The following is a 16,654-nucleotide window of genomic DNA, read 5'->3' as shown; positions in this document are numbered from 1 at the left end:
CATCTAAGAGCCCAGTCATGGACCATTATGCAAGGCATTGTTCAAAGAGAACAGACGACAGTCCCTGCCCCAAAGAGCTTACACGCTCAACAGATCTGATCATGTGGCTATTTAGAGTCACATGATCTGATTTTACTGTCCAGTGGACTCATCCTCAGGATTGTTAGATGGGCCTGTGAAAGGATTTTCTCCATCATCCCTTAACATAACCGATTCTTGTCCATCAGGATCAGAATACTAGCCACAGGGAACACCTGCAAATTTGGGGGAGGGTTAGTGAGATCATTCTTTGAGAAACACCTCAAACTTAACCAAGCCATTTTACACAATGAGTTTGAGTGTGCGCACAGGATCTTTCAGTCCTCTTCTGCCTCTTACTGCCAAAGCAGAGCCTATCTGCTTATTCCTTTCAATCTCGGTGCTCAATTTCCATCCGCTTATGTTTTCAAGGCTATCTTCACAAGGAAAAAGAAGAGAAACTTTTTAACCTATGAAAGCTAAGATTCACCTTTACCTTGCCAGTTTCCCCAAGCAAGCAGGCCCCCAAGTACTGGCTTTGCAGGGCCCAAGGAAAAGCTCCAATATAAAAAATAAGTCTGTTTAGTTTTGTCTCCAGTTAGTTCTGCAGAGTCAGTCCCAGTCTGGAAGCGTGATTTTTCATTCTAGCTTCATTTGCCGATCGAGAGATTTGTTAACAAGATAGCAGCGGAGGCGGATTACGGGTTGTGAACAAGTGGGCCAGAACAAGTGAGGGCCCCAACCCTGCTTCCCAGCAGGCATGCCGGGCGGGTGAGGGGAGTGGAGCAAGCCCCCAACCCCAACCCCGCTTGGAGCACCAGGCATATGGAGCCTAGGAGCACCCCAATTGGCCCAATGGCTAATCTGCCACTGGATAGCAGAATCTATGTTACAGGTGATCCGTCTAACCTATCTAGTTACCTATAATGAGCTTATCCCTTGGAATCTGATCAGCATGACCATGGACGATCTAGAGAGATCCCAGCCCAATTTCTTGTATCACAGGTTGCACTCACAATGCTGGCCATTATGGATATGTCTACGCTGCAGTTAAAAACCCGGGGCTGGCCTGTGCCAGCTGATTCAGGGTCACAGGGCTACTTAATGGCAGTGTAGACATATGGGCTTGGGTTGGAGTCCAAGCTCTAGGACCCTGTGAGTTGGGAGTAGGGTTGCCAAACCTCCAGGATTGGCCTGGAGTCTCCAGGAATTTAAAGATTAATCTTTAATTAATTAATTTGAAGATTATGTCATGTGATGAAATCTCCAGGAATACATCCAACCAAAACTGGCAACCCTAGGAGGGTCCCAGAGCTTGGACTGCAGTCCAAGCCTGAATGTCTACACTGAAATTAAACAGCTTCGCAAACCCAAGCCCCATCAGCCTGAGTCAGCTTGCACAGGCCAGCTGCAGGTTTTTAAATGCAGTATACACATCCCTATCATAGAATCATAGAATCTCAGGATTGGAAGGGACCTCAGGAGGTCATCTAGTCCAACCCCCTGCTCAAAGCAGGACCAAACCCAACTAAATCAACCAAACCCAACTAAATCCCTAGACTATCAGCCTATAAACCAGGGGTCAGCAACCTTTGAGAAGTGGTATGCCAAGTCTTCATTAATTTAAGGTTTCACATGGCAGGCCAGCAGCGGGCTGAGCGGGGCCGGCGGCCGGGACCCCACACCAGCAGTAGGCTGAGCGGATCATCCCGCTGCCGGTCTGGGGTCCCAGCCGCCAGCCCCGCTCAGCCCACTGCCGGCCAGGGTTCCGTCCATCCAGGCCAGCAGCGGGCTGAGCAGGGCCAGCGGCCAGGACCCTGGCTGGCAGCAGCATGCCACTAAAAATCAGTCCGTGTGCTGCAGGTTGCCAACCCCTGCTATAAACCAAGCAAATAAGAGGATATCATCACTGAGACACATGAAATTTCGAACTTCACTATGCTGTTTGCACGGAATCGCTTTACATTGTATAACTGTATTTTAAATCATTATAGGATTGTGTATAGCATGTCAGTCATCCACAATAGTAAAAATTTTCTTTTCCTATACTTTGTTTTAGAGAGAGTGTGCATTGGTTAGATCAAGGGACAGGGAGTCAGGACTCCTGGAGTGAAATCATTGCCCCATTGGAGTCAATGGCAAAACTTTTCTGGACTTATATGGGGCCAAGATTTCCCCCCTTGGATTCTATTGCAGGCTGTGTGACCTTGCGTAAATCATTTAATCTCTCTACCTAAATTTACCAATCTGTGAAATAGGTATAAAAATGCTTACCCACCCTCCCAGGGATGTTGAGAGATTAAAAGAATTAATGTTTAAATGAGGCTTTGAGATTTGTAGGTAATGCCATGAAAGTGAAATACAGTCTCATTATTCTTCTTTTATCATCTTCTTCTGCAGAGTTTATAGTAGGGAATCTTACCATTGCACAAATAGAAGACAACAGAACATTTGTCGAACAAGGTTCCAGTTCTGCCACAGACACTCTGACCCTGATTTCTTTCTTCCTTCATGATCCGAGTAATTATTTCAAGTCGGCATCATTCATCTACAACTGGGATTTTGGAGATGGGTATGTCCAGTTTGTTTGTTTATTTATGGAAAGGTTCTGGATGCTTCTGGTAAGGATGTGTAACACGCTCCTACACTCACAATGTTCAGATAGTCTAGGAGCTCACAAACAGTTAAAAATGTAAGCTTTGGCCTAGGGTCTGTCTCCAAGTTTTATTATTATGCTACTTAGGTGCTGATGTGTGCTGAGCTTCCTCAAACTGCAGGGGTGTTGAGATCCAGGTTTTTAGGTTAAAGTCCATGTTTCGTTAGAGAGGGTATGCTAGTGCAAATACATAGAGCTGAACAAATAATTCATAGTAAATATACTTAATGACTTGAGCATGTTTTTCTGCTTACAGAATCTTCATGAGCAGATTGCAGTTTTCTCAAGTGTATTTTTAAATACATTTGAAGAATCGATTGTATTCTTTCCCTTGGTTGTTATTGAACAGTGTCTAGATATTACGATGACTGGCCATCTATAAATACCTTAGATAGTCACATGGTACTGTTTCTAGTCTCTGATTGGATGGGTGCATAAGCACTTCTGGCATGAATGTTTGTGTGCATATATTTCAGGTTTGATTTTTTTAAATAGTGGCCCATATTCTTTTACTAAAGCATTCAGTTTGCCTGTGGCACCCCTGCTTTACTGACCGTAATAAAAGAAATAGTAGATCATCACCACCCTAATTCTGACCCATGAATGATATTTAGGGATGATTGTTTAAGTTTTTCAGGAAAACAATGACACAAAGTAAGAAAAGCATACTGGTGGGCCTAATTCTGATCTCACTTTCACCAGTTTGACATCAGTATAACTCCATGAACTTCTGGGGAGTTAGTGCTGATTTACATTGGTGTAACAAAGACGACTCAGACCTTCATGTATCTAAAACGTTCAATGCAAGCAGTTTCTGAACAGAGGTGATGCTGATTCTAAATCTTTTCATGCTACCTATAGAACTCAGCTGGTAACTGAAGAACCCTTTGTCTACTATAATTATTCTATGGTGGGGAATTGCAAGGTACATCTCAAAGTTGTAGCTGAATGGGAGCAAATTGACAGTGCCACACATGAAAGAAAGATTGTGCAGAAAACGGGAGATTTCACCACCGAATTGGAGTTGCTGGGTAATTATAAATGGCGTTGGATGCGCAAAACAGAACTTCCTGCATTGTTGCACAAGCTGTAGTATAATGTAATTTCTAGATCATAAGTTGAGCATGATAATTAAACAGAATATGAAGCTCTTTAATAAAGTATTGCATCAGGCCTATGGTTTAAAAACAGAGCTTTTCAGGGTGGGTTTTTTTTCCCTTCAAATAACCAGTTTTATCATCAAAATATCCCTTTTCAAAAACAAACATTCAGTAAAGACTTTTTCTAAATTTTTCATTTTTAATGAAATTATTTATGTTTTCTAATCCGAATTTTTTTTTATCACCATGATCAAAAGATTTCCATGTATCAAAAACCTTGTTTTTAGTAAATGAAAATTGTTAAATACATTTTTTGATTAAAAAAATCAAAATGCAAAATTTAAACCCTGCAAAAATATTTTGAATTTTTAATCATTATTTTAAAAATTGTGTAATGGCTCTATTTAATTATATTGATTAGCTCTGCATAAGGCTAATTTATGTTTGCTTTGGCACCCAGAGGCCATAGCAAAGGCCAGTTCCTAAATGCATGAAATTAGTCTTGACAAAATTCAATTTTTATTTTTTGATAATTTCAGCAGATAATATCAATGTTTATTGTTAAGCAGTTTTTTAGATTTTCAAAGATTTACATTTTTACAGATGCAGGAAGTTACTGGGAGGAAGTACAGACAATGGTGGGGTCAGACCATAATTATTTAACGACAGTAGATGTTGAGATTCAAAAAGCTAATGCTTGTAATGGTTAAAACACAAATTGTCAATATCACATTGTCAAAATATACAAAGTAAATATCCTAAATCAACTCTAATAATTTCTCAGGCAGCACTTTTCTTACTTTGCCTATCTGTGAATTTTAATGATCATTGATGGAAATTTTCTTTTGTCGGTTTGTCTGTATATGGTGAAATCAACATTTACCGATAAAAATCTAATCTTTCCAAGCCTAAAAATAATCGATTGTAATTTTTAAAGATAACTGACAAAACATACTAGTTGACCTGAAGTGATTCTATTTATTAGCAAAAACAAACAATGATAGATAAATATCACTGATGTGACTAAAATAAGCCAGCATAGAAAAGTGTATAAAAATTAAACTTTCAGTGTAAAACAAGAAATTGTTTTTGATTTTAAAGCCACAGTTTCATGACTTTGTCACACGGTTCTTTCCAGATGCTGTTAAAAGTATAAGTGTCATAGGCTCCAGAGAGACTCGTGTAATGGAAAACTTAAGTTTATCTCTACATATCAATGGCAGGTAAGTAACACAAATATCCTTTGCTATAAAAAAAATTGTTTTTTAATTCTGATTTCCCCAGTATGTAACCCGTTGCATGCTACAGAACTGATCCTAGAAAGATTTATTTTCTAGGAACAAGATATTACTGCACATTACTTGTTCATGACTCTAAAAATCTCTCATACTGCAAAGGTTGCAGGAATGTGGACTATTAATAAACTGCACTTCTCTTCTGAGAATCCCCAAGTGCTTTACACACAACACAAATGTTAATGAAAATCAAAGAGGTCGGTGAGAAGAGACACAGAGAGCAGTAAAAAGGAAGGAAAATAAGGGCCTTTTTAAACTGTGCTCTGGACTTTTCTTCCTCGTTGATCCCTATCACTAAAGAAACCTGCACGCCGCATGTAGGGCACACTAACCAATAGGCACACCAGGGTTGACACTAGGGAGTGATAAGTTTAGGGTGCTGTTTCAGCCAGGTAACAGCAGCCACAAGGTGAACCAGGCAAGAAGAGTCTGAGCGGCAATAGACCCAGAAGGGGAGGAGTGAAGGGAAGGAACTGGATAATGGTGAAGAAGTTAGCCAAAGACAGCTGGTTCTGGGGAGGAGAGAAAGCTTACAGTGCAGAGGCTGGTCTCGGCCCTCTTCCCAGTGCATTTAGTGGTGCATTGGGACTAAAGGTTCAAGGCTGTAAGAACACAAGAGTGGCACACCCAAGTTTAGCTTTGCAGACGCTCTGTCAAGCTGTGTGGCAGTCTGAGTGAAGGAGATCTTTTAAGATAGGGAAGGAGTTTTGCAATGTCTTGTTGGAAAACTTAACCGAATCCTTCATCAGCAGAGAGAGATACTGAACAAACTCTGGCTTAAAATTTATCCTACAGCAATAAGTCTTCCTCCAAGTGAGTGAGGCTTGCCAGGCCTGCCTGTGAGAGCTGGCTGGGTTGATACAGTCTTGCTGTGTGCATTGCAAATCATAGAATACCAGGGTTAGAAGGGACCTCAGGAGGTCATCTAGTCCAACCCCCTGCTCAAAGCAGGACCAATGCCCAGACAGATTTTTGCCCTAAATAGCCCCATCAAGGATTGAACTCACAAGCCGGGGTTTAGCAGGCCAATGTTCAAGCCACTGAGCTATCCCTGGAGGATAGTAGCACAAGTACAGGTGTATGTAAGGCTCCTGCCAGGTGCCTAAACTTTGTGACACCAGGACATCGCTGGTCATTTGCCTGGACAGAAGTCATCCTCTGTTGAACCAAGCAAGACTTCTCATGAGTTTACACATTTGCAGGTGCAGGTCCTAGATTGCATGGAAATTAACATAAATTGTAAAAAATATTTGGCAGGTGAATTTTAGACCCCTGAAACAGGGTTTTAGAATGAACAACCCAACCACACCCTAACCCTAGTGGAAGAAATAGCACCAACATATTAAAAAGAATATGGGTGATACAAAGCAGCACTGAATGATAAATAAACTGGTCTAATTAAAATCTGGCCCGAGGGGATGGGATTTTTATGACAGAAGCAGAACTCAAAGTGAGCCAAGCACAAACTGACTTCTTCACTCAGCAATGAATGTGCTGCAGGGTTGGAGGAATGGGATGCTGATAAAAAGGATCAAGAAAGGATAAGTTTATCACCAGAATTGAAGTCCAGAGAGCAGCAGATGAGCCTCTGCAGGACCATGTAGAGCAAAGGTCTGAAAAATGTAAATAAAGAGCACAAGCAAAACACAGCAAAAAGCTATATGGCCAAAATGTGGTGGAAATGGTGGTGTACCTGGATGTATTTCTAGCAAATAAAGAGCTTTGTGACATTGCTTTAAGACGATGCTGTGATTTACAAGCTTTATTTACCTTTTGCCAAGTCTTTAATCCAAATAGTTGTGTTACGCTCATCTGTTGCTCCTTTATAGGCTTTTTATGAGCAGAGGACATACATGACAATCCTGGGTGTGTCACAGCATCACAGACACTGATTGACCTCTCTGATTGTCCAAGGAACAAGAAAAATAACATTTTCTGACCTCTGGGAATGAAGTTCGTTTCTGCCTCCCCTAGTTGAGGAAGGGATGAAAAATAGAGAGACACGTTTTTATAGTATCATTTTACCTTTTCAGCACCTTTCATGCCAACTGTTCCTAAAGCACTTTATAAACCATATATACCTTTGTGAGGATTCTTTCACTTGCCACTGAAATCCAGCTACATGTGGGGTGGAATAAAGCAGGTATTTAAGGACCTAATCCCATGAGATGCTAAGCATCCTGTGCAAGTCAGCGGTGGTTGAGGGCACTCAGCACCTCAAAGGATTGGAGCACAAAGGATTGGAACCTGATTACATTCTATATACTTAGCTGCTCCTGCAGTTTTATCTGGAGACAGTAACAGTTTTCACTTCCTATATGACATGAAGACAGTTTCTGTCTAGATAAAACTGCAGGAGCATCTAGGTATGCAGAATGTAATCCGGCAAGATGCAATTTGGCCAGGGCTCTACGATTAATACCCCTACTTTTGTTAAAAACCACATGAGATCATTAATCGCCACAGGCGGTTAGGACCTCAGTTTCGCATTTAATTCAAAAGGCCGTACCCATGGAGATTGTTCAAGTAGACATGCACCTTTTATGCATTGCCAGCACCACTTCTTGCAGCATCTTGGGTTTCCTTTGAAGGTTTCCTATCAGAGTGTTTCCTGGGTCTGCTTAGTTTGTAAGCTCTGATGAAACCATACAGGCCAAAAGACCCAAAGCTTCCAAAATGAATGGGTGTTTTGGATAAGAAGGAATGCAGGATTGGACCCCGAGGTATATCTTCAGGCTGTGGAACCAGTTTTTCCCCTCCAAAATCTAGAGGGGATTCCTTTTCAGTCTTGGCTGTGGAATGTGATGATGAAGATGATCAAGGAAAGGCTGGTTATGTAGCATACCGTGAAACTGATGAAAACAATAATAGACATCCACTTCTGTTTGTGTGCAGAATGTTTACATATGAAGTCCATTCTCCGACCTCAGTGCTAGGGTTGAATTAGGACTAAAATTTAGGAACATATGAATTTCCAGACGGGATCACACCCAAGGTCACTCTAGTCCAGTATCCCATCTCTGAATGTGGCCGACACTAAATACTTTAGGAGTCCTGGTGGTTTTCAATTTTTAAAATACATTTCTTAGATGTTTACGGCATTTCATAATGGTAAATGGAACTGACTTACAAACAAACAAAGCAACCTGATCGTAACAAATTTTCATAAAGAAATAAAGGAATCAAAGTTTAGTTTTCTATTAATAATAGTATCATATTATTCATGTCCATTCAGACAGCTGCCCAGTATTCAGGAAAACATTTGTGAATTCACAAATTTTAGCCCCAATGATTATTCATCCAAAAAAATAGTAACAGAAGTTTACTTATTGTCCTGTCTCAAAATTTACAGTCAGCCAAGCAAAAACTGCCACTCTGTGTGGAATGATTCACAATGAGTGCCAACCCCAGGGCAGACTGTCAAAAAGCAGGGCAGACACCCCAAACTTGTGGTATGTTCTATAATTAGATTTTACCATTCTAGTAACTAATGTCAACTCCTGAAGTACCATACCAGTCTTACCATAAAGACACAGGCAGGCCCCTTGGGCACTCCAGTCTATCTTGCCACCCAGGCAAGCTGGACTTAGTGATAAATGGTCACTTACACCAAAGATCACAAAATATTCAGGTTGCTTCCAGTCGCAAGAGACCAGTCACTTACCCCAGGTCAATTTCTACCTCAGATCTCACACCAAAGACAACATTTGTAGCCAATCCTATAGTAAACTAACTAAGGATTTATTAAGTGAGGAAAACAAATGAGAGAGTTATTTACAGGTTGAAGCAGGCAACATATAGGCACAATTGAGTTATAGTCTGTGGTTTCCAAAGGTGACAGAGATGTAGTAATCTGTCCACTGAATGTCTTTTAGTGCTAAACCGGGTTGACCTTGGAGATCTCTGCTTTTTACCACCCAAAACGATCGGTAGTAGTGTTATCGCCAGGAGTGCAGCTTCCAGCAATAAAGCGTTGTCTACACTGGTGTTTTTCAATGCTAAAACTTTTGTTACTCAAGGGGGTGTTTTTTCACACCCCTGAATGACTAAAGTTTTAGTGCTGAAAGTGGCAGTGTAGACACAGCATTAGTCTTGATAGTTATCCTTCATGAGCGGGGAGAATCACTCCTCCTGTCTGAGTTTACAAGTTCAGAGGAGGCATTTTTACAATTATAAAGTAAAACTTATCGTTTACCTTTATAGCATGGGATGCAGACACTACAAGTAGCATTAATGCATGCAGCAATTTACAAGCATTTTATAGAGTTTAAACACTAAACCCATCCTTACAAGTCTAACACCCAACTTGAACACTACTAATATCCAAGTGAGCTACGTCTGGTCTCCAGCTCTGAATCTGTCAATGCTCAGCTGACGCCTACAGACCTGGCAAAAGCTGGCACCTGGTCTACCAGCGTCACAAAAACAATACCACATGATTTAGGTGATCAGTGCCACAACACAAAAGACAAATAGTCAATGTTTGCCAAAAACCCATACACTGATAATAATTCCATCAACCCGATTACCCCACCCCCTGCCGCAGCAACATTTTGGCATAAGAATAATTCATGCTATTGCAGAAATGAGGATTCGTTAATGTACTAACAGAACTGGGGGAAAGTCATAGCAAGTATTAGGACATTTTCAAATGGTGTAAATCAGTGTGTAAATCAGTATAGTTCCACTGAAGTCAAGGGAACAACACTGATTTATGCCCGCTGAGACTTCGGTCCATTATTCCCACAAAAGGTAGGCTGAGCCATTATATTGTAAGTCCTGAATTGTGACGTGATCTGTGTGTGTACTGCTGTTCTTGCCTAGGCAATCAGAAATGGTCATTCACATTCTGTACACAAAGCTGTCTGCCCCACTAGCCTCTCAGGCATTTGGCTGTCAGGTCTATATAAAATATCCATGGCTATGTAAGTGTTATGAAGACGTATTCAATAGATAAATGTGTGTACAGTTACTTAGTTCTAGCATTAGTTCAGTGCAGTATTACTACTTACACCAACCGTCAGTGTTTTCAAAGTTCCTGTGCTATTTAATCTATGTGATTCATGCATTCCTATTTCAAATAATTTTTTACAAGCCTCTGCTGAATTTTTCCCTTGTCACTTCAGCCCTCCACTCACCTTATGCTGGCTCATAAAGGCTGAATGTATTCCACTTGAAGGGGAAAAGTGCCATCTAGTGGTGATTAATGGCTCCTCCTACAATTTGAGCCATACCTTTCGTAATGCAGGACAATACTGTCTCAGCGTGAGAGTGGAGAATGATGTGAACATGTTGCAGACGTACCATGAGATTAAAGTGTGGCCAACAGGTGAGACTCGAGATACAGAGGAACTGCCATGTTGGCTCAGATGACTAGATGTGCCTTTGACAGTAGCCATTACCAAAAGCTTCAGAGGACAGTGCAAAAAGTTTCTTAGTGGACAGTTATGGAATAACCAGCCCAGAGATGGTTTCTTCCTAACCCTGATCAGCAGTTGTCTTATGTCCTGAAGCATGAAGGTTATATGCTCTTTTTTTGTTGTTGTTGTTTAAATTTACTCCTTTTTAAAATCCTACTAAGTCTCAGTGGTACCTTGTGAGTTCCATAGGATGACTGACTTATTTACAAAATGTATTTTTATCAGTTTTAAATTTGCTGCCTTTAAATTTCACAAGTGGCCTCTAGCTTATGCATTGTGAGAGGCTGAACAGGACATAGAAATTCTCACATCCCCTCGTATTAACCTCCTCCTTAAAATAAGCAGTCCCAGTCTTTTCAGTCTCTCTCTTTATAGGGAAGTCTTTCCAAGTCTGTAATTATTCTTGTTGCCAATTTCTGCCCCTCCAGCCCCCCACCCCGTCAATCTCTGTTATACACTTTTTGAGACAGGACAACCAGAACTGAAACCAGTTTTCAGAGATCTGTAACGGGCCAGCACTGAGCAAATGGTAAGTGCCAGGTGGGGAAGAGAGCATGGCCAGGGCAGCTTGCTGGAGCAATGGTGAGAGAATGCCTAAAAATTCTCAGGAGAAGGGGTAAGAGGGCAGTTCAGTTTCCAAGGCCTTTAAGACGCTGGCTTACACTGGGAGCTGCAAAGCCAACCCATCCCCCAAACTTATGAAGGGAGCCCTGACCACACCTCTTTCCTGCTCACTTCAAGAGCGTGCACACAAACACTCAGGAGCTATCTATGCACCTTGCCTTTGTGCAGACCATGCAAGGGGAGAAGGAAAGGACCTTTACAACCTCCCACACCACCACCCTGTTCTCTCATAAGGACTGGCCCCATTCTGGTCCTCAGTCATTGGCCTGAGCTAGCCAGCAAAAGTGCCAGCTGTAATGATGCAAGCACCTGTCAAATAGACCTGTGGCTGAGACCACCACCTCATTTCACTGAAGCTGCTGGACAGCCAGCAGATGGGAGTTACTTTTGGTTGCTACAAAATTTAGGCTGGATTTGAACCAGTGGCCTAAAGGTTAAAGGTTCTGAATGCCATGGCCAGTTCAGAATCCAGGCAACTGCGTTAAGAAGATTTACCAGCCAGGTGTGAGGTTTGTTCTGATGTCATTTGCTTTACTTCACTAGGAGACAGAATTGGTAGAATATATTTACAAAGCAGGTTTGCTGGGTGGAATCTCTCCCTGCCTTAGCATTTGGATTTTCTGATTATCCTATGTATTCTCTTTCCCTCCACTTCTCTGGGCCCAATGCTCTGCACACCTGGAGGTGAGGAGAGACCCAGGGGACTTTATTTCACTTTTCTGTCTCCTGCTTCTGCACTCTTAGGGTCAGCAAAGGATGGATTCAACTCTTGGCATAACTTAGGGCAGGTTCAGGGAGTAGCCTGGGAAATCCTCAGGTGCCTACTTTAGAGCAGCTTCAAGGACCCTTTGTGTCCCTGGTGTAGTCACAAAGAATGCTTAAAATTCTACATGATTGAGGAGGGAGGAAGAGGAAATATATTTGGCAAAGTGAAGGCTGGTTTAAAAGAATTTAAAACAATCTAGCATACACCACAATGATTCAAATACAGCTGTGCAATTTGCTTTTTTTTTAAATAGTGTTTTGGGGAGAATAACCTGTGCCCAAGTGCATGTTACTCTTTCATTCTACCCAGTCTTAACGTTTCTTCACCTAGAATGGCCTGATCTCAGTGCATTATATTATACTGGACACATTCCTTCTTTCCCCAGGTATTCACCCGGCTTTCTTTGCCCTGCCATGTATTGCTCTGATTTCACTGATGCTGGGATTTGTTATATACACGACCTTCCGAAGCAGCTCACAGCAGAAGGATCTTGTGGAGGTACAGGGGTAGCATTGCTTTGCACTGGGCAAATAATTCAGAACAAGTCACTGGATGAATTTCTACCTCACCCCTTTTTTTGTTGTGTTTCTTTTTTTCCTGGTTGCAGATTGCCCACAAACAGAGAGTGATTTTCTCAGTTATATTTGAAATTATTCACTGAATAGTTTCACCAAATTATTCTCGGTCTGTAGTTCATTCCACAGCAGTTTCTTGCATGAATTCACTATTAGAAATTTGAGCTGTGTAAACGGTCATTTAAATCACGTGGCAGGGCTCTTTGTCCTTATTGGATGAAGGTAACTCATTGATTCAGGCTGCAGTGTAAATTCTAGTGGGAAATCGATTTAAAATTGAATTTCCATTAATATTCTCCAATATTTTCTTGTTCTGAGGGAGGGGACTGATTGACTGGGGGAGGTGCGGGGGGAGCATTCACAGAAGGACATATCCTGGGTAACCATGTGTGGATGGAAAGAAGGAAGGTAGTGGTAGTGGGAAAGGAGGTTGAATAGTAAGGTAGGACAGGGTATTAGGTAGAATGGTACTAAGTAATCATACGAGCGTATTTTGTAACCTTCATCCACCCATCCTCCTATTTTGTTCACCTAGTGGAGTTTTCCCTTGTGTTATGTCTATAATTAATATGCACGCTACTAGGGTCAGAGACTTGATCTTCCTAGATATTAGAACTCAACTAACATTTTGGACAGTACCACAATATAAATAATAGGCCTGTTAAGAGAAAAACCGACTCTGACTCCATTTCTGATTTTTCACTTGCTAGAGTAGCCCTAAATTTGGAAGTGACCTCCTCCTCTTTAATGTTGCTTTTCAGGTAGCTGACTTTGATTTTTCTCCTCTGTCTGACAAAAATCCCTCTCCTTCCGATTCCGAGTCAAGCTGTGGTCGAATATGCTGCAGGTCCTGTTTCCTTCAGCCACCTCAAGAATATTGGGAGACTGTCAGGGAGAGCCACAGACTCCTCCATCCTTTGTACAAGCCAGTCAAAACTTACACAGTGTGAAGAACACAGCTTCATTTGGTTACGTTAACTGCTGACCTTCACTTTTCTCTTATGATGAGTTAAAAGCCAAGTGCTGCATGGATGGTTCATTTTTGCTGGTACATTGAGAGATTAACTACTTATTAGGCCTAATGCTACAGAGTACTTCATCGTGTAATTTAAAAGGAAAGAGCCTGAACTACAATAAAAGTGGCTTCGCATATTTGAATTACACGAGTGTATATCTTACAGTAGAGAGCATTGCCGAATCATTTAAATGCAGTATGTTATTCTTATGAGGGATTATTTTATGTGCAGATGTTTGCCAAATCCACTCCCCTTTGTAATTTATCTGACCTTCCCCCATCACTCCCATCTCAATGCTGTTCATTTCAAAGATGCAAATGCTCAAGACAAAAAAGTGCCTCTCTCTTTTTTCACCACCGTACAGCATTCAGTTTACCAGGAGACTGAACCAGGTGAAATGCTGTTACTGTAATGCATATTAGGACTTAAAAAGAAACCTGTTTGTTCTCCAGATTGGAACATTCTTACTCCAATACCCTTCTCAATGAACCAGACTCCATAATTATTATGTTGCTACTATTAAAAGGACCTCAATTTTAGCAACCAGTATTCACCAGAAACATAATAGCTGATGTTGCACTGGTGGAAACCTGCAGATACTAACAACAGATACAAGGTACTGTGTGAGGACATTACATGACTTAAAAGGTGCTGGATTCCCAATACATTGTTGATGCAGTGCAGTACTAAGGTTTTCTAGCCCAGGAGAGATGCCATCTTTCAGATGAGGCATTAAAATAAGGTCCCTTTTGCCCATTTTTAATCTCTACCTAGATAGTCATTGAAGTTCCTGCTGGCATTCTTCAGAGACAACACAAACAATAGGCTAAAACTAGTGCTGGCTGTCAGTGTCCCTCAGAGCAGGTTCTGCCAGTCAAAGCTGTGTGAACTCACTGCTTAGTGCATACTGGCTACTACCTTTCCCGCCTTCCAATTCACTGCGCTACTAGCGTTTAACTTACTACTATACTAGAGCCCTGAAGTACCTTGAAAGAGTTTACATAAAATCAAATTCTGTTCCATTTCTTTCCCTCTGTTCTCCATCTTCTCACCTGCTGATTTGCTCACTGTTTTTATAAGCACTTAGTTGTATCCTGAGTATGGGAAATACTTGTGTAATGGCTAAAGGGGAGGGGATCCAGAATTAGGATTCCTGGATTCTCTTCTTGTTTCTGACACCAATTTGCAGCGTTTCCTTAGGCAAGTCAGCTCACCTCTCTGATCTTCAGTGTCTCCACCGGTACATGGGCTCTTACCTAACTCAGAGCAGGTGGGCTGTGATGCTAACTGAATTAATATTTATAAAGGGAGTTGGGATTTAAGGTGAGGACAAGGACCCTTAAAAGTGATCTAGTCAATCCAAGTTCTATTAACAGGTACCTTCCCACGTAGTGCCCTCCCCACCACCACCCCCGTTGTTTTTTTAAAGAAAGGCTTTGATGGTGTATTTACAAGTGAACTGTGGAACCTCTGAATTAGAAAAGGTGTCCTTTGTGTTCCTGTTAAGTGTGCTAATGCCAAAATCTTATCTTCAGTCAGTCTTAACAAGGTAGTTCTACTTAGTTTGTGAGGCAGCTATTGTTCTCAAGCGCTGAAGTTTTACTGCTTATTCCTGAGATAATATCAATTTGAAAAATTGCCAGAAGGTACAGGACTAGTTCCTGGCTGTTAACATACCCCACAAAAGGTTGCACAGTTCCTTGGAAAGGAGGCATTTGATTTGCATCACTGAGCTACAAGACAGGTCTCTGCCCCATGGTGGCCTCAGAGAACTGTGCTGCCCTCTGCAATTGCTACACGAAGAGGGAAGTTCAGATCATGAAGATAGCTGATGATGTTTGATATTCATTTGTGTCCCTTTCATACATAATACATTGTGGGACATGCTAACCCAGGTGCAGTGAGTTGGGGGAGTGGATATAGGGAGCCTCTCCCTTCCCCTATACCCCATCACCCTTCCACTGGAGTTGGCCAGAATGTGCCTGCAGGTAATAGGGGAACATGGACTGGCAGCACTAGATGCCCCAGAGAAAGGGACGTGGGGGTAGGGTGAAGGTACAGGCAGGACTTTGCTGAGGTAGAACTACTTACACCTGTGATATATTCCATCCTCCATTCACCCCCAAACAACTCTGGGGACATATGCCTGCTAGCGTCACTGCTTCAGCTCCCCAGTACACCACAGCCTCTACAGTGGCATGACTGAGCCCACACAAAAGTGATCGGACCAAGCACTGGTTGGGGTGTGGAATCCATCATGTAAAGGAAAGTGGGAACTGGGCTACTCTGAGTTGAAAAGGAATAAGTAAATGGATAGGGTGAAGGACTGACCTATGCATGAAAGAGATCAATTACTGAGAGAAATAAAAAATGGTATCAAGAAAAAAGAATTGCAAAAAAGAAGGCAAACCCCAGGAAATAATCTGTTATCTTCTTTAGAACAATGCAAGAAGGGTGACACAGAAGTCAAATAATTTCAAAGCTTAAACACAAAGGGTAGGAAAGTAAAAGTCAACGCTGAAAAATATTGGGAAATGCTAATCGCTCAGGACAAATTGAAGAGAATAGAAGGTTTGGGAGTAACAGAGATAGCTCTTGCAGGAAGTTTGGGCAGGGAACTATCATTATTACTTGAAAGTACAGATAATTAAGGGAGTAAGTTGGTGGCAGGAAATCCGAATATACTGGGTGTGCTTTTGTAGCACCAGGATGATCGCTTGCAGAAATTGAAAAGGGCTTGTCAACAGGCAAATCAGTAACAGAAGGTTTGAATAACCCTAACAAACTGGGCTATAAGTAAAAAGAATACACCCATGAATACATTTCTGGGCATGGTACAAGACTGCTTCCTGCACAGAAAAGCTAATCTATGGGTTCAGTAAATGCCCTGGAAATTGAAGACAAAGGGTAATTGAACAGTTCAGGACAGAGTGAGGCGAGTGGTGCAACATAGCAAGAATCAGCAGGACTCATTTTTTTAACCTTATAAATCAGTGACCTGGAAAAAGAAAAGTGTTCAGCAAAATCATTAAATTCACTGATCCAAAACCGAGAGCAGAGCGTGGAAAGCAGGAGAGCAAGTAAGGTCAGATAAGCAAGAGTATACTTAGATAAGAAGGTTATGCAACTGAGGGAAGGCGTTCTGTGTGGTTATTTTTTTAATTTAATTTTTTTTAATAAAACA

General features: G+C 41.6%; 1 protein-coding gene across 1 annotated transcript in view; it reads left to right on the top strand.

The window, feature by feature from the left end:
- Window positions 1-13,612, top strand: part of TMEM130 (transmembrane protein 130) — a 50,324-nt gene extending 36,712 nt beyond the window's left edge. Inside the window, exons 4-9 of the mRNA XM_039491141.1 lie at window positions 2,419-2,590; window positions 3,536-3,705; window positions 4,913-4,997; window positions 10,196-10,398; window positions 12,265-12,377; window positions 13,216-13,612. Coding sequence (XP_039347075.1) covers window positions 2,419-2,590; window positions 3,536-3,705; window positions 4,913-4,997; window positions 10,196-10,398; window positions 12,265-12,377; window positions 13,216-13,404 — 932 coding nt within the window. The 3' untranslated portion in view covers window positions 13,405-13,612. The remainder of the gene's footprint in view (window positions 1-2,418; window positions 2,591-3,535; window positions 3,706-4,912; window positions 4,998-10,195; window positions 10,399-12,264; window positions 12,378-13,215) is intronic.
- Window positions 13,613-16,654: the final 3,042 nt, after the last annotated feature.

The sequence above is a fragment of the Mauremys reevesii genome, linkage group 10 (genome assembly GCF_016161935.1).
Source record: "Mauremys reevesii isolate NIE-2019 linkage group 10, ASM1616193v1, whole genome shotgun sequence".
Taxonomy (NCBI): domain Eukaryota; kingdom Metazoa; phylum Chordata; order Testudines; family Geoemydidae; genus Mauremys; species Mauremys reevesii.
Note: the sequence above shows the minus strand (reverse complement) of the source record. Positions and strands in the feature narration are given on the sequence as shown.